The sequence below is a fragment of the Quercus robur genome, chromosome 1 (assembly GCF_932294415.1).
Source record: "Quercus robur chromosome 1, dhQueRobu3.1, whole genome shotgun sequence".
Taxonomy (NCBI): domain Eukaryota; kingdom Viridiplantae; phylum Streptophyta; class Magnoliopsida; order Fagales; family Fagaceae; genus Quercus; species Quercus robur.
In genome coordinates this window covers 30,658,395-30,677,398 of record NC_065534.1, presented here as the reverse complement: position 1 = coordinate 30,677,398, position 19,004 = coordinate 30,658,395, and the positions used below count along the sequence as shown (strand labels likewise).

The following is a 19,004-nucleotide window of genomic DNA, read 5'->3' as shown; positions in this document are numbered from 1 at the left end:
TGTTATGGTGCATTGGACACGACAAAAGGTAGACAAATGTCCAAAATTAACCACGTACACCTGTCCAATATGTTGGAGGAGTTAGCGGAAGCTTTGCTCCGTTGGCAAAATTACAAGACTGCTTTGACAAATCAAGAGCTCGAGGACAAAATGCAATGAGCAAGGCTCCTGGGCCATAACATGTACACATACATATGTGAGAGACAGATTTCAAAAAAGAATATTACTATTATTTAGGCTCCAACAGAAGCTTTTGAAATCCTGGGTGGTACAAAACCTCCTCCTACTTTTTTCTTCTTTTTTTTTTTTTGCCATTTTCTGTGGAGGACTACAATAGAACACGATGATTTATTGCCAATGGGTGTTTGGCCACTCTTTGAGAGACAAAATATTGCGAAACACGACCAAAATAAGTTACAGAATGAAGGAAAAAAAAAAAATGTAATGACAACATTTATCACACAAAAAGGGGACAATCAACACTTCGGAAGATCTGATGGTGGAGGAGGCAGCTTCTGATTAGGGAGCTTCCCATCCTGGACAACCCATGCCATCCTTAAACCCCAGCTCAGATGGACATCGAAGTGGCAATGCATTAACCAAACACCTGTGCAGTCATCATCAATCATAATCATCAGACTTTTTCTGAGAAAATCAGATATTTGTGCGGATACTAGCTACTGTGTATAACATTATTCAGCTAGAAAGTAATAGGAAAATACCACAAATATATAGTAATTGAAAACTTTTAGTTTTCATACAATTTAATTTGCCCAAAAAAAAAACCATTTGTTAGTGTTCCAAATTTAAACACGATCTAGATGGGGTAAAAAGGCAAAAAACCATTACGTACTTTTGCATCCTTACCTAATGGTCGGTTAGTGCATTAAAGTATTAAGTAAACCAAACTTGAAATTAAGCAAAACTTTTAGAAAGTAGAAGCTATAGAATTAGACAACATTATAGTCTTTTTTGCTGCATGAATTAATATGTATGTATCACTCACCCGGATTGTCAGCCAAGAATCTAATTGCAACCCAACCACCAGCTGGCACACCAACAGTGTTCCTTTCAACTGGGTCAACAAGGTTATATTTGGCTGGGTCCTTGTTAGAGTCATAGTTTCCAAAACCTTGACCAATAACAAAGAAATTGAAGCCATGAAGATGGAGTGGATGGCTCTCTGCACCCAAAATGCTAGTGTCTTGCAAAACTACTTCCACACTTGTATTAAATGGTAACACTACTGCTTTGGTCCCATTGCTCGCAAGGGTATTGTTTGGTGGGGTGCCTGTATAGTTAAATTGGAGCAAAGGGAAGCTTGGAAAATCAGTGGTGTAAACCCCATTTGATTTCCCAAAAAAATGTGCTTGTAGGAGTGCTGTTGTGGGTAGAGCAAAGGAGAAATTGTTTATTGAAGCTGCAAATTTTGAGCTATTAGTAGGTCCTTGGCAGGTTTGGTTTTTTGGGCATCGGCTGGTTCCTAGGCCTATAGTGAAGAAAAATTTCTTTTGGACAGTTTGTGGCACATTGGCAGGGAATTGAGCATTGGCCAAGCTTCTGAATTTCCTAGTGAAATTCATGACAAAGGAAGTGGTGATAGAGGCATTGAGGGGAGGGAGAAAAGGTTTGAAAGTTGGAAGGTTGTTCGAGTTTGTGGAAGAGGAATTTGATGGGTTCTCATACTCAAGAATGCCTGCCACTGTGGTGTTGTCAAAGGTGCCCATGCCAGTGAAATATGGTTTAGCTAATATGAAGAATGTGGTATTGGGTGATTGTGGATTGGTCTTCAGAAGAATATTAGTGGTTTGTCCTGGTGTGAGGAGCAATATATTGGTCTTGATAGGCTTAATGTAAATTGCATCTGTTTCAACAATGGTGAAGGTGTGGTTTGCAATGGTGAAAAATAGCTCGTCATTGAGTGCAGCATTGATCAATCGGAGGAGATATGTCTTCCCCGGCTTGACCTTTAGCCTGAACGTATCTGCAAAGCACAATAGCAATTGCAAGTAGAAACATAAGCCAAAAGTTGTTTCATAAAGTAGCCAATGAATTGACATGTCCCCTGTCTTATAATTCCATAAGACTATGGTCTCTGCAGCTTAATGTAACAGCTAAAAACCAATATGTTTATCATTTTCTTTTTCAGTGTAATAAGTTACATGGTCGAAAGGGTACAAATTGATGCCCCTTTTGAGAAATACCTTTCTGAGAACAATTGTACAATGGTCCCGGAAGTCCATTAAATGTATAAGCATCGGAGACATTTGGGCCAGCTCCAGTTTGAAGAGATTGCTGAAGAACTGCCTCTGGATCAGCATTCCACCACTCTCCTATAATTATTCAATCATTCATATATAGTTGGTTAGTATATTTTAGTCACGGTCTAATTATCATTGTAATAGTTGAATTCTATGATTGAGAAAATGTATTTTTGGTTACCAAAAATGATGGGAACTTCTTTGTGTGGTTTAGCAAATGGGTAGGATGCATTGTGCTTGGGGAGGATGATAAGGGGTCCATAGACTGTAGCTCTTAGCCATGTGATGTGTGCATGCCAAAAAAGAGTTCCTCGTTGGCCAACAATGGTGAAGTTGTACACATAACTCTGGCCAGTTTGAATAGGACATTGAGTGATATATGATGGCCCATCAGCCCATCCACTTTGTAGTTGTCGGATTCCATGCCTATTTTTTTTATTCACCAAAACATATTAGCAGTGATGAAATTGCTTACAAGTTACTAAATACACTTAATGAAACTTGACAGCACATATTTTGAGTCTAATTAATTAGAGATTACCAATGGATGGTGATGTTGTTTGAAACATGATTGACCACCTTAACTATGACTCTGTCACCCTCTCTAGCAACAATTCGAGGCCCAGGAAACTTCCCATTAACTGTCACAATGGCCTTTGTGTGGCACAATCGAGTAACATTTTTCAACTTTATCTGGAAAAACAAAAGCAAAAATAGTTAATCTATAAGCAAATTTAGTTTAAAATAAGCCTGATTTTCATTCTTTCTCAAATTATGAGACAATTCTGGCCCAAAAGAAAATGCCAATATATGCATAAAATCAGCTAGCACAAAAAGTTTTGGTACGTACATCAAACTTGTAGTGCCTTGTAACGCTTGCATGCTTTGATGTAGCAAAAGCAACCTCAGGAAAGGCCGAAAGAGAGGCAATGGCAAAGAGGAAAGCAACAATAAATGTTGGAGATGGAGGAAGGTAAGCACCCATCTTTCTGTATCAAAATCCTCTCTACAGTTGCTGAAAAATAGGAGACAAGAATGAGTGAACTTTGCTATTGGCTTCGTTTAGTTCTGCGTGTTTCATGAAGCCTATGAGGGTTGCTTATATATAGAAAAGATAGTGTGTTTGGTCGATTAGGTACTCCAAAAACTTAAATTTGAGAAAGAAGAGAATTACCAAAGTGTTCTTAATCGGTCCCATATTTTCACTGTGGAGTGCCACCTAAAGTCTATAGAGTTAATTTTTTTTTTCAACTTATTAAACCCTTACCTCGTATGACAAATACATTTTTCACTATTGACCCTGTAACGGTTTCAATATTCATTAGTTTGAATTCATGTGAACAATATAATATTCATGAATAATTTCTTCTAAAAATTAAATTAAACTGTCTAGAATCTATGTAGCACAGATACAGACACAATATGGTATTTCTTGAAAAACTAAGATACGTTACGTTGAAAATACGATAATTAATTGATTAATTAATATTTATTTTTAGGTATATATATTTTATATTTAGAATAAATTATATTTATTTTGATTTTAAAAAATATGTAACAACAATGAAATGTTTGGAAATATATCTAAAATTAATTTAAAGACTATAAAATATTATTTAAAGTACGAACAAAAGAGTTTAAATAGACTAGATACCCATAAAAAAGAGTTCAAATATATAACATTCAACATCAAAATAGAATAACTGAATTAAAAAAAAATGATCTTTTTTTTTCTTCCTAATTAAGTGTGTACTTGACACATTTGTGTCCGTGTTGGATACATGTCCATCACTAGTATGTTGGCAATTTTGCCGTGTCCGTGAACACAAACATTAGAATACTAATATTCCTTTTTATCTCTCAATTAAAAACTTTATTTATGTAGTCTGATTAAAAAGGAAAAATAACTTCTAGAAGAGATTTTGTCAACATATTTTTTTACTCATGGAATATTTGATAGTTAAAAGAAGTGCGAAAGAAGAGAGAGAGACATAATCAATATTAGTCATTATAAAAGTTATAGTCTAAGCACTAAGATATCATATTTTTGTGATTACGCAAGTTTTTTCGAACCAACTTATTTTAGCATTAGTCTATTCCTAACTAGGACAAGCCAATATTTCAAAACCCCAACCGTTAAGGCTTGGTGAACAAGACACATCAGAAAGTTACAATCTTCCCACTCCTTGTTAATCACCATTTATAGTCCATTTTTAAAAAAAGTCTTTTCAAAATTTATGTTCTCCATGGTCTCATTTTCACGAAAGACTCAATGGGGTATCCCTACAAGTTGGTGATGACATCTCTCCTAATCGAAATGTACAGTGCCTTAAATATGTAAAAGCCTGTGAAAGAGAAGGACATTTGACCTGCCTTTCTTTCAACCAAGAATAAGAAATAATGATGATGGAGGTACGTGATTTAGGTTGTTCTTAACCAAAATAACCAAACTAATCACTAAGCCTTAAACATGAAGTTAAACCAACATGCATTGCAGCTAGCTAGAGACAATCTCTTACCAAAAAACGGGCTTGTGAAATATTTAACTTCACGGCCAAACAAATTACTAAACTGTGAATCAAGTTTTTCACCATGACTGTACTAAATTTGTAGTTGCACCAACTGCACTCCTTATAGAATACTCCTATGCCCACGATCTACATCACTTACCTACAATGTCAAATTAATACTATGTGTGCATGTATACAACTACTACGTATGCTTAGTATTTATGACTAAAATTTGAGTAATTGATTGTATATATTGGGAATATCGCATGCAATTACGAACATACCTGTTAAAACACAACTAAAAAATAGTGGTTGAAAGCAGGAAATTGCTTTTAGGGAAAGAGAAAACAGGAAAGAGCTCGAGTAATAGGCAAATATATAGTGCGTATAGGTTCAAGTTTTGTTACAGGTTTACCAGAAGGAGCAAGAACGACGAGGCTTTATAAGGAAAGTAAAGTCAAGTCTTTAGCTTTTCAAAACTAGAATCAACTCGGACATCATGTGAAGAGATGCATTTATGATAGAAAAAATCTAGGATCATTTTTTTTTTTTTTTTTGGCACAATTGCGATGTAACATATTGTGAGTGAAAGGGTAAAATTTCATATGAAAATAATAGACATTCACTTACAATTTTACCCGTCAAAATTGTGGTAAATAAAGTTATATTCTTAAAACCAATATTTACTACTGTACACCTTTCGTGTGATTGTCACAAGTATAAATCTTTATGAGGTGTAAAAGGTAAAAATTGCGATTCAAGTATCTAAAAAGAGCTTCGTAAACATATATGTTTACCTTAAGTTTAATTTACATTTTCAAGTTATCTATAAAGGGAAATGTTAACGAGTGCCCTTAGGACACTGGTTAATAATCCATTTAAAGAAAGTTTTTATAGGAAATGAAAAAAAATAATTAATATTTTGACAATTTTTTTTCATTTCTTATAAAAGTAGTATCAAAACTTACTAAAAATGAATTATTAATAAGTACCCTAAGAGCACTTATTAACATGACCATGTAAAAATCTGATTGTCTTATTTTTCAACACGCACGCGGTCAAAGCCTCCAACTCCTCCCACTGCTTTTGGGATCTTACGATTTTAGGATATTAAAAGCATCCCCATGCGGTATTGCATAAATTCTCTATTTTTGACCATCACAAAGTTATTTTTTCTACTTTACATAACTACTTTGCCTTTTTTTAGAACACTTTACATAACTACCTCAACAATACAATCTGACGTTAACATGTTAAGATATTCCAAACCCAGAAACCACTGCCACAGATTTGAGGAGCCGAGACAAAAGCAGCTCCTTTTTGAAAAACGGATTGCATATGATCCTCAACCCCATGAAACTGTCATTGTTGAGACAAAAGCAGCTTCAGCGACTCAAATCACCCACGTTCGAAGTGCCCAACTCCAACAACTCAGCCCCATTTCACCTAAATTAACCAACCATTCGTCAAATCTCCATCGCCTCCACGCCAAGCCACCACAATCGCAGAGCCATGTCACCCACTGTCGGCACTCAAATCAGTCCAATCGTCATGCCATGAGATGCATATATGGGGAATAAATTCAGCGACCGGACTTACAAGAGAGAGAGAATTGAAAAAGAAGAAAAAATATACACACGTGCACTGATAAAGAACTGGGTATAGGTGTTTTCGAACTCTTGAGTTGTTTTTTGAATTGTAGATTGGCTATGTGAGTTGATGGTCTCCCCAGATTATACTGGTTTTTTTTTGAGTTGTTTTTTGAATTGTAGATTGGCTATGTGAGTTGATGGTCTCCCCAGATTATACTGGTTTTGATTTTTTTTTTTTTTTTTTTTTTAAATTTTATGATAATAAAATTCGAGTTTGGTTATACTTAAGAGCATACATTAATCATCTATTTTATAAAAAAAATTTATGAAAAACTAAAAAAAAAAAGTTAGTTACTTTTTCATTTTTATAAAAACATTTTCTTAAAATAGTTTACTAATATATACCCTAAGGGCATATGTTAGTAAAACTCATAAAATTCTCTGGTTGATTCTCACAAAAAAAATTCTAGAGATAATAAAACTTTTACCACCACGAATATGTTCGTGTGAATATGTTTGCGTGAAAGTATTCACATCATTCTCTGTAAAATAGACAAGATTCCACATTTTACTCGACTAACCTTCAAAACATCTCACATCAAGGATTAGTCTATGTATAAATGTGTAAAGTCTACCCACAACTACAATAACCATGTAAATTTATATTGGCATTATTTATTTTGCATTTAGTTTTTTACTCTTTCTTTATGTATCCCGTGGATGAAGAAATAAAGTTCATGGTGGTTCTTATGTGTGAAAAAACAAATTTTTAAAAGTCAAAAAAATTTGATATTTTAATGGAATAGAGTTTGAAATAGATAATTTGATGTGAGTATTTTTAAAAAGTGGTTATGTAAAATTGAAAAAGTAAATTCTTATGCTAAAATAAACACGAATTTTTGCACAGGCGGATATGAATGCTCATGGATAGAACCATTTTTTTTTTCTTTCTCTGATATAGAAATCTTATTTTAGCCTAATTTGAATGTATGTGTATAAATCTTTCTTCTAGAGACTTGAACTTCAACTTTTGTCTCCAAACCCTACAAAAACTTATACATGTAGAAAGACTATAGAGTTATCCATTTTTTTTTAATTGAATAAGATATTTTTATGAAGGAGATAGGACCACGTACGTTAAATCCCCTAATATTAGGTAGAAATTGAATGCTTTAATTAATATTATGCAGAATGCCACTAGTCAATTCTACTCACAACTACAAAGCTATGTAAATTTATATTGGTACTATTTATTTTGCAGTTAGCTTTTTACTCTTTCTTTACGTATTTCAAGGATAAATAAAGAGATTGGATGATATAGCGGTTGTTGTGTAAGAAGAAAGAAAAACAATTTTAAAATGTCAAAATTTTGAAATTTTAATGAAATAGAGTTTGGAATAAATAATCTGATCACAACTACAAAAACCATGTAAATTTATATTGGTACTATTTATTTTACATTTAGTTTTTTACTCTTTCTTTACGTATTTCAAGAATAAAAAAAGAGACTGGATGGTGTGGTTGTTGTGTAAGAAGAAAGAAAAATAATTTTAAAAAATTAAGAAAAAATGATATTTTAATGAAATAGATAGAGTTTGTAATAAATAATCTTATGTGAGTATTTTTAAAAAGTGGTTATGTAAAATTGAAAAAATAGGTTCTTATGCTAAAATAAATATGAATTTTTGCACAAATTGATATGAATGCTTGTAGATAGAGCCAATTTTTTTCTCTGAAATAAAAATCTTACTCTAACCTAATTTAAATATACATGTATAAATCTTCATTTTAGAAACTTGATACTTCAGCTTTTGTCCCCAACTACACAAAAACTTATTCTCAGTGAGTGACTGTACAGTGATCGGATTTTTTTTATTGAATAAGATATTTTTATGAAGGAGATAGGACCTCGTTAAATCCCCTAATATTAGGTAATGCTTTAAATTTTTTCTGATGAAAAGGTAATGCTTTAATTAATATTATGCAGAATGCCACATAAATTCATTTAATATCAAAATGTCATATCATCATTATTTTGTTTTAATTATTGTATTAAAAAACAAATGGTGTCTACGTTTCCCTTATCCCTCTGGCAATGACTTGGCCCTGATGCAGGGTTGGATGGATCAATGATAATGACAAAGATAATAGAGACGAAATGGTTGGGAAGCCAACTAAACCCCCAGAAAGGAACATATGAGATATATAGATGGGATTTTTTTTGAAGTTACTGTATACATTAAAAAAAAAATGACGTGGGAGGAATTTTTGTGTTTAGATAGGTTTTTAGTTGTATTTTATGTGATTTAAAAAAAAAAAAAAACTTTTAGTTACAAGTAAAAATTATTTGAAGAATATATAGTTTTAATTGAAATTTTTTAAAATTTTTAGAGTTCATCTTAAAACAAATTCAAAGTCTCAAACCATAAATAATAATCTAACTTACTATTTTTCTAAATAGAGAAAATATTCATTTGGCTAAACTATGATTTTTAAAAGGGTACTTTTATTATATTATATAATTATATTATAGATTCAGTTAACGGATACTTTTAGAATATTTGTTAATGAAATATTTTAATTAAAAATATTTTGATACCACTTTTGTTGTAAGTAATATAAAACTTTTAAAAAAAATTAAAAGATTAAAATTTCCCTTATATAATATCACATGACAATAACTTATATTATCATATGATTTTGTTTACAGAAGTTCCAAACCGTATATGGAACCGTACAATTAAGAATCCAATTCACAATGGGCAATTGGGTATAGAAGAAGAACGTTCTTCATCTATGGCTTAGATAAGTTAGATTGTTGAGCCCAACAAGATGGTTCAGATAGTCAAAAGGTTTGGGTTTCAACCATGCATGGGAGGTGTGATAGCTTCAAGATCACCAAACTGACATTGACATAAATTGAGGTAAGCACCAATTATCGTTTGCGGGTGGAGCTGAGGACGTGTGTTAAATTTCCTGGAGTCATAATTACGTATTTCAAGCTATTTCAAACCCATTAAAATTTCACCTCTCAATTCAGGGGAAGAAAAAAGTGTTAGTATTTATAAATTCTAGAAGAAACATTTAATTTTCATACCTTTCACTATTATTACTACTATTTATGCTGATAGTCTCCATTTCCTTGCAAATTATTAACATTCCCTGATTACTTTTATATTATAAAGTTAATAGTGTATAATAGGTCACTGTTACTATTATCATCATCATTAAATCATTGTCACCATTTTTATCATCTTTGTCATACTTACTAGTATAATACTTACTAAGAGTTTTGTAGTTGAATTGACATCTTTTCAAACACAAATTACTTAATTAGGGGTTTAGTGGGGAAATAGTTCGAGCTGTGAGGTTAGCACTTAGTAGCATGTTGTAATTATTTCTAAAAAAAAAAGAATAATACTCTATGGCACATTTGATACATTAATGAAGATTATCATATGAATAGTAATTTTTATTGCCAGAAATAAAAGATGTTGTAATAAAATAATTATTCCTACTCATAAATTTGGTTGTAAAATTAATTGTTGCATATAAAATGTTTGATGGAATTGAAATTTCCATCACATTCAAAATTTATAAGAACTTTTTAATTCTTCGTCAAAATATAATATTAGTGTAAAGACTTGTAGCTCTTTTGCCGGGTAGCATTTTTTAAAAACTAGAAAAGAATGAAAATTTTTCTTTTTGGATTTTAATTTTTAAGAAATTAAATGTTTTTTTGATAGTCAAAATTTATAAAATCGTTACTTAAGTGGTCTTAACAAGTGGCCCAAAGGTTTAGCTTTAGATTAATTAAAATAATGATAATGTTGAAAAGATAGACCATACTCAAGCTCACTGAGTCATTTTAATTGGTATTCAGATTTTTAGTAGGTTATAATGTGACAATCAGATATTAAAACTAACACAGTGATATTGCGTGCATGATTCAATTAGGAAAGTATATGCTGCTTTTTTTTTTTTTTTTTTTTTTTTAATACAAGATAGAATTTTTGTTTTAGCTTAATCTAAGTATATATGTGTGTATATGTGTGTAAAACTTCTTTCTGGATATTTGAATCCCGACTCTTACTCCCAATACTCCATAAACATTTATATTTGTGGAGTGACTACGATATCAAGGGTGCGCAGTGGTGGAAAGTATATGTTTGAAAATAAGATTTGGAATATATTTTAGAGAGAATCAGGGTCACATTAATAACACCTAATTTGTCTACCACCTCACACACAGCTGCTCATTTTAATAGCAGATTATGATAAACAAACTAGATGTTGTTATGAAATTGCTATGAATTTTTCTTGTGAGTAAAATTTTTCCCATGGTCACTAACTCGTTAAAAAAAAAAAAAAAAACATAGACGAAGCCCAAATGCAATGTATCAAGCCCAAGTGTCATTAGGAAAGACACGTACGTGAATTGTGTTTTGGAAGAATTTCAATATATAGCCTACCTTGGGCTCCATGAGCCATGCAAATAAGCTCGGAAGACTTGCAGGCCTATGGGATAGCACATGGCAAGTACACAATGCAATAAGTTGAGTTGCACGTGTAGGAATTTTAGTTAAAAATTAATTCAAGAGAAATAAATATAATACATCTATTGATTAACAATTATATCATGTGCATATGAAATAAAAATCAACAATAAAATGTGAGAAATTTATATATGAAATTATATTATTCAAGGATCTCACAAGCAATCAAGATGCCCCTCTCCCCAGTTGATCAAGATTAACAAGAGTTTTATTTATTTATTTTTTTATTATTATTATTATTATATTTTTCTCTTCTCACACAAGTGTGGCCTTGACAATATTTATAATATTTAGAAAGGACATGATCAGCCATAAAACATTTCTATCGTAATAACAATTCATGTAATAGATATGTTATATTCATTAATAAACAACTTCATCAATTAGATTCATTAATGTGTAGTTATTTTTATAACTCCATACTAACACATGGATTAATCTATCATTTATATCCAGAATCATTATAATGATAACAACTATTATAGAAGGCCAAGTTACTGGCAATGACATGATAGATTTATTAAGGCCAATATTCAATGTGCATGAATCTCATTATGGAAGGACTATTGAGATTATTATGTACTAACCATCAGAAGACTAGCCCTTATTGTCTTTCATAGTCCAAAACAATTTTAACCTGCACCTCCTTTCCATCATGATCCAACAATGCACCTATAAGAATGGGCTACATCATGATGGATATGGTCAAGTCAAGGACTATAATGAATGCATTCATAATCTTAGTTTACAAAATCAAGTAGACATATTTCAATATACCAATATTTTACATCATAAAGATAATGCGAATTTTCACAAGAAATTTTTGAATAATTAATTATTGATAATAAAGATATCATAAAATATTATGTTGGGCCACATTATTCTAACAGCATAAAATAGCTCATTAACCTGTTGAATAAAGGTGGGTTCCAATTAGCTCAACTGGTAAAATCTCTGATGGTTGAATAAGAAATTTAGAGCTCAATCCCCACCTTCACCAAAAATTGATTGATATTTTGGTTTGATGATAAAGAATTATCATCAAGAGAGAATACTATTGATTGAAAATCTCTCTAAAAAAAAAAAAAATAAATAAATAAAACATGTTGATTAAAGATTAAAAAACCTACAACTTCAAATCTATATTTAATACCTTAATCACATTCCTTATGAAGCACAAAATGGGATAAACTCAAATAAATTAATATATACATACATAAATACACACACATAACCTTGAAAAGGTACGTTGATATTAATTGGTATTGAAATATTTAATTTCTCGAGCCAAAACATTAAACATCTTCTTGCAATGTTATAATACCTAATATTTTTTACTAGATGTGAATTTTGATAAATCCACTGCTTAATTACATTATTTTCATATGTTCTTCATGTTTACAAAATTTAAAGATGATCGAAAATCATTAGCCATGTCATCAATCAATTATTTAAATTCAAGTTTTTATAGTTTTAAAATAATGCATAAAAGATGAATTTATGTATTGAATGGTAAATTAATTACATCTGAATGGCATGAAAATTGGCATACATATTAAGAACATATAGAACATGTAATTCAATAATTGGATTTTCAAAATATGAAATCAATAACAAGTTATTAGGTGGTGTAATATTACTTAGAGTTAAAACATCAGGTGTAACTCGAACCCAACCCTATATGTGTGTGTGTGTGTAACTCTAAGCAATATTACATAACCCAATAATTTCTTATATAATTCATATTTTAAAAAATCCCACCGTTGAATTACATGTTCTATATGTTTTTAACATTTATGCCAATTTTTATGTAAATTGAATGTTATTTACTATTCGATCTATAAACTCATATTTTATGCATTATTTTAAACTACAAAAACTTGAATTTAAACAATTGATTGATGACATCACAATTATTAATCTTTGATCATCTTGAAATTTTGCAAGCATAGAGAATATACAAAGATAATGTAATCTAACGGTGAATTCGTTAGAATTTATCAAAATTTGCATCAAATTAAAAAATTTTAAATGGTATAACATTGCTTAAACTTCACACATACACACACCTTGGAGCCATTAGTTGCTTTTGATTCAGCTAACTTTAGCTAGAAGATTACCAAAGGATTCCAAGAAGAGGAGGTTAATATTTTTTTAGATTATTGAGGTAAACACCTTAGAAATCCCTTTTAGCATTGATCATGTGATTTAAAAATAGTTAGACCCTAGAATAAATGATTCTAGTAATTTTTTGAGGCACCATTTTTTATAAATTGAATTAATTACGATAAAATTTAGGTTTGTTTGATTGTTCCTGAAGAGTTGCAAAAGTTCTTTATAGTAATAATATTTTCCTTAACTAGTTATATTTTACTTAAATTACAATGTTTTACTTTTAAAATACTTCTTTGTCTTCCTTACAATTTTCTATTTATTTTTCCAAAATCAATTTAAAGAAAAGAATCTGAATTTCTTCTTTATTGAAATATTATAACTATATTTTTTTTAAAAAAATTGGTTATCTAGAAAGTATTTGTGGGCCAGAAAATTCATGGCCCAGGGCCTGATCTGAGGAGACCTATTGTCAAGGATGAGTTTAATGCACGGATAGGATAAGTGAAAAGACTGCCCATACTGTAGTAGAGAACTTTGTGCCTGACAAGCCCCTATTCTTGACCAAGTTATTCAACATTTACGTCTACTCCCAACCACTTGAGGTATGGGCTGATAGGACAAGTCCTCTGTCCCGAAGGTAAAGCTTACACGTGGACCCTAAAGAGAGGAAGGAATACGAGCATAAAAGGAAACGAAAGCCAAGAGAAAAAGGAGGAGAAAAGGAGAAGAAGGGGAAGAACTTGATGCTCCTCGGACTTAGTCCGAGGAGTCCAACCCCTCAGGCTACGATGCTGTAGGGCTTAGATGTTCAGGCCGAACCCTTTTTTACATGAGCCTCCCTAAAATCAGGACCAGACCATCGCCTCGTGATCAAAGGCAAGCCTTTTAAGCCCATTCTCTACAAATCATATTGTGAGGGATCTTTCTTGTACGAACCCAACGTCATTCTTGGGCCGCTAAATAATCGTGTCCCTACAATTGGCGCCGTCTGTAGGAAGGCTTGCGCATTGGCCCAGGTGGCGATGGAGTCAACTCTCTAGCAAGTAGAGGTTCGCGGGGTTTCCTCCATCTCCGGCGACATGCAGTTGTTGCTCCGACATAAATTTCTGCTGGGGGCTACGCCCTGCAGTGCCAACGGCGCGGGCAGCTCTAGGGGTTTCTGGCCTCAAGCCAACTCTCCCCGCCATGGTCTAGGGGCTGACTTTCGAAAAACAAATAAATACAAAGAAAAAACTACAAGTTTTGGACAGAACCAAGGCCTTGCATGGTCCTCAGACTCAAGCTTATGGGGAAACCAAGTACACAAAGAAAAAACTACAAGTTTTGGACAGAACCAAGGCCTTGCATGGTCCTCGGACTCAAGCCTATGGGGAAACCAAGTACACAGAAAAAACTACAAGTTTTGGACAGAACCAAGGCCTTGCATGATCCTCGGACTCAAGCCTATTGGGAAACCAAGTACACAAAGAAAAAACTACAAGTTTTGGACAGAACCAAGGCCTTGCATGGTCCTCGGACTCAAGCCTATGGGGAAACCAAGTACATAAAGAAAAAACTACAAGTTTTGGACAGAACCAAGGCCTTGCATGGTCCTCGGACTCAAGCCTACGGGGAAACCAAGTACATAAAGAAAAAACTACAAGTTTTGGACAGAACCAAGGCCTTGCATGGTCCTCGGACTTAAGTCTATGGGGAAACCAAGTACACACAGAAAAAACTACAAGTTTTGGACAGAACCAAGGCCTTGCATGGTCCTCGGACTCAAGCCTATGGGGAAACCAAGTACACAAAGAAAAAACTACAAGTTTTGGATAGAACTAAGGCCTTGCATGGTCTTCAGACTCAAGCCTATGGGGAAACCAAGTACACAAAGAAAAAACTACAAGTTTTGGACAGAACCAAGGCCTTGCATGGTCCTCGGACTCAAGCCTATGGGGAAACTAAGTACATAAAGAAAAAACTACAAGTTTTGGACAGAACCAAGGCCTTGCATGGTCCTCGGACTCAAGCCTATGGGGAAACCAAGTACATAAAGAAAAAACTACAAGTTTTGGACAGAACCAAGGCCTTGCATGCTCCTCGGACTTAAGTCTATGGGGAAACCAAGTACACACAGAAAAAACTACAAGTTTTGGACAGAACCAAGGCCTTGCATGGTCCTCGGACTCAAGCCTATGGGGAAACCAAGTACACAAAGAAAAAACTACAAGTTTTGGACAGAACCAAGGCATTGCATGGTCCTCGGACTCAAGCCTATGGGGAAACCAAGTACACAAAGAAAAAACTATAAGTTTTGGACATAACCAAGGCCTTACATGGTCCTCGGACTCAAGCCTATGGGGAAACCAAGTACACAGAAAAAACTACAAGTTTTGGACAGAACCAAGGCCTTGCATGGTCCTCGGACTCAAGCCTATGGGGAAACCAAGTACACAAAGAAAAAAAAAATACAAGTTTTGGACAGAACCAAGACCTTGCATGGTCCTCGGACTCAAGCCTATGGGGAAACCAAGTACACAGAAAAAACTACAAGTTTTGGACAGAACCAAGGCCTTGCATGGTCCTCGGACTCAAGCCTATGGGGAAACCAAGTACACAAAGAAAAAAAAAAATACAAGTTTTGGACAGAACCAAGGCCTTGCATGGTCCTCGGACTCAAGCCTATGGGGAAACCAAGTATACAGAAAAAACTACAAGTTTTTGACAGAACCAAGGCCTTGCATGGTCCTCGGACTCAAGCCTATGGGGAAACCAAGTACACAAAAAAAAACTACAAGTTTTGGACAGAACCAAGGCCTTGCATGGTCCTCGGACTCAAGCCTATGGGGAAACCAAGTACACAAAGAAAAAACTACAAGTTTTGGACAGAACCAAGGCCTTGCATGGTCCTCGGACTCAAGCCTATGGGGAAACCAAGTACAAAAAAAAAAAATAATACAAGTTTTGGACAGAACCAAGGCCTTGCATGGTCCTCGGACTCAAGCCTATGGGGAAACCAAGTACACAGAAAAAACTACAAGTTTTGGACAGAACCAAGGCCTTGCATGGTCCTCGTACTCAAGCCTATGGGGAAACCAACTACTTACAAGAAAAACTACATTACATGGACCTTAGAATCTATCCGAGGAGAACTCTCCATTAACAATTGGGTTAATTCCTAAACTGTATGGATTCTCAAGTCTGCCCTCAGATCCTCAGTACCAGAGGGATTGATGCAATATAGAGCAATATGTTACCAAAAACACAACCGGAATCCCTTACTGCTCGGTTACCCCCTCGGATGAATTATTTATAATTTATCGTTCTCGGACGGTCTCCTTGCACTTATTACAGAATATCCAGCTGTTATCTCGGTTAGTTTCCTAAGTTTAATTTACTGTGAATTATCGTTATTTATGCCTGGTAATGTTGGTAAATTAAAATTAGTTGGATTATGTTTCTCGGTTTCCTTCTCTAAGTATCATTGAAGAAAAACACACATGGAGCACACCCATTCACAAAGTAGCGTTGCAAAAAAGAAAAATATTCAAAACAAGTAAATAAATTTCCCTTTTATTAAAACAAAGAAATAGTACAGCGTACAATAAAAAGCTGGAATCAGCTTATATTAAAGCTAACTACATAATCGAAAAGAAAGATACAAGAGAATAAAATAAAGCCGAGGAGTTAGTACATGGGAGAGGTTGGCTGCTGCTTCAAGACTTTGTTCAAGGAAAACCATTCCTCAACACTTTCACATGCCCATAACTCAGGCAGCAAAAAAACCCAACGTGGGGCCTGCACCATTGAAGAAAAGGTGCAGAGAGCACCCAGTTTCAGGCTAGCGCAGCTGAAGAAAAGGTGCAGGGAGCCCAACTTGAGGCCCACACCGTTGAAGAGAAGGTGCCGGGAACCGGAAGTTGAGGAGCCTACACCAAAATTTGCCTGCGACAAGGCAGACGGCGCTGATGGCGAAAAATCTTTCTTCTGACACACCAAAAATCTGGCGTGACCAGAACCTGCTTCGGATTTTGACTAAAAGATGGGAGGGTACCGTTCCCACCATGTCCAAGCGAGAAGACACCTTAAATCTGTGCCTCCCCTGCCCAGGCCACATCACTATACGTCTTGGAAGGGTCCGGTGCCTCTGTGGCGGGTGAAGTTCCTCCACCTCCGTCCAAACCTCAAACATACGGCTCTAAGGAAAGATGACACTGGAGGTAGGAACTGGTTATGGACAAAGGGTTATGATTCTGAAGAGAGTAGAAGGGTTTATATGCCAGGAGAGCAATCACCTGTCCTACTTATATAGAGGGTAAGGAGGTGACATGTAATTTAATTTGAGCAGATTCCCAAGACGCGTTGCAGACAAGGCAGCTCCGACTCAATTTCCCACACCATCCACAACCGTAGGATCTCAAGATCCTCGGGAAGGCGCGCTTCGATTGCTGAAACTGCAGAGTACTCGCGAACGAAGGGATGACTCTTGACTTGGCACGTCTCCTATGTGAATGTAAAAATATAAGTATGAGTGGAGTGCAGAACTTGAACGAGCCGTGATGTGGGCCCAAAGTCACCAAAACCCTCCTCCCCAACTAAAAGTCGGGCAGCAGGATTTTGAGGGGCTATTGTGGGCCAGAAAATTCATGGCCCAGGCCCGCTCTATATCAAGGCCCAGGGCCTGATCTGAGGAGACCTATTGTCAAGGATGAGTTTAATGCACGGATAGGATAAGTGAAAAGACTGCCCATACTGTAGTAGAGAACTTTGTGCCTGACAAGCCCCTATTCTTGACCAAGTTATTCAACCTTTACGTCTACTCCCAACCACTTGAGGTATGGGCTGATAGGACAAGTCCTCTGCCCCGAAGGTAAAGCTTACACGTGGACCCTAAAGAGAGGAAGGAATACGAGTATAAAAGGAAACGAAAGCCAAGAGAAAAAGGAGGAGAAAAGGAGAAGAAGGGGAAGAACTTGTTGCTCCTCGGACTAAGTCCGAGGAGTCCAACCCCTCAGGCTACGACGCTGTAGGGCTTGGATGTTTAGGCCGAACCCTTTTTTACATGAGCCTCCCTAAAATCAGGACCGGACCATCGCCCCGTGATCAAAGGCAAGCCTTTTAAGCCCATTCTCTACAAATCATATTGTGAGGGATCTTTCTTGTACGAACCCAACGTCATTCTTGGGCCACTAAATAATCGTGTCCCTACAGTATTCATTTTTTTATCAAACTCAGATGAAGTTTGCGTAAATTTTGGAAATGAGCCAAGAATTTGAATAAAATATTTGTTTGAATTGTGATTTTATGATATATGATTTTTGGATTTTATTAATTGTACAGTTTTACTTATATATATGCTTGATTTAATTAGTTGGGATTTGGTTATTTATTGAATTGTCAAATTCACCCCCCTCCTCCCCTTTTGGATTTAGGATTTTTGTTGTTTAGTAGTGTATTCACTCTAGTTTTTGGGTTTTAATTTCCCTTGATACTTTATATAGATTTTTTGGTAATTTAGTTTTGGATTTTATTTGATGTCTTTTTTATTTGAGGATAATTACAACTTTGTAAGAAGACCTTACATATTTCTAAGGTGAAAATTTTATAAGTGACCGTTATCCTCTTTTTTTTTTTTTTTTTTTTTTTTTTTTTTTAACAAGACGTGACCGTTATCTTAAACATAGCTTATTCATTGGGTTGGGGACATGATAAATATATTGTTGAATAGATAACTTTATTAGGGCTATTCTATCTGCCATCTATGTAAATATATCTTTCACACATGAACAAACATGACCTTTCAATGGTAAGTTTTTCAACGTACCATTGTGAACACTCACATATTTTAGCCAAGAGATATTATTTTAACTAACCAGAAAAGCATCATTTTTAGTTATACAATGTAAGAAAGTAAAAAATAAAATAAAATAAACCAAGCCAAAAGGCATTGTTCTCAAACAACTTCTCATTCAAATGAAACGTCCTTTAACT

At 34.4% G+C, this 19,004-nt stretch overlaps 1 protein-coding gene across 1 annotated transcript; it reads right to left on the bottom strand.

Moving 5' to 3' along the window:
* Window positions 1-208: 208 nt before the first annotated feature.
* On the bottom strand, window positions 209-5,174 carry LOC126729329 (laccase-2-like). Its single transcript, XM_050434897.1, has 7 exons — window positions 5,056-5,174; window positions 3,112-3,276; window positions 2,803-2,954; window positions 2,443-2,687; window positions 2,205-2,333; window positions 1,007-1,984; window positions 209-607 (listed from the first exon to the last, which is right to left on the bottom strand). Exons 2-7 carry the CDS (start codon window positions 3,244-3,246, stop codon window positions 477-479), a joined length of 1,770 nt encoding a protein of 589 aa, XP_050290854.1. The 5' UTR covers window positions 3,247-3,276; window positions 5,056-5,174; the 3' UTR covers window positions 209-476.
* Between the last annotated feature and the right edge of the window lie 13,830 nt (window positions 5,175-19,004).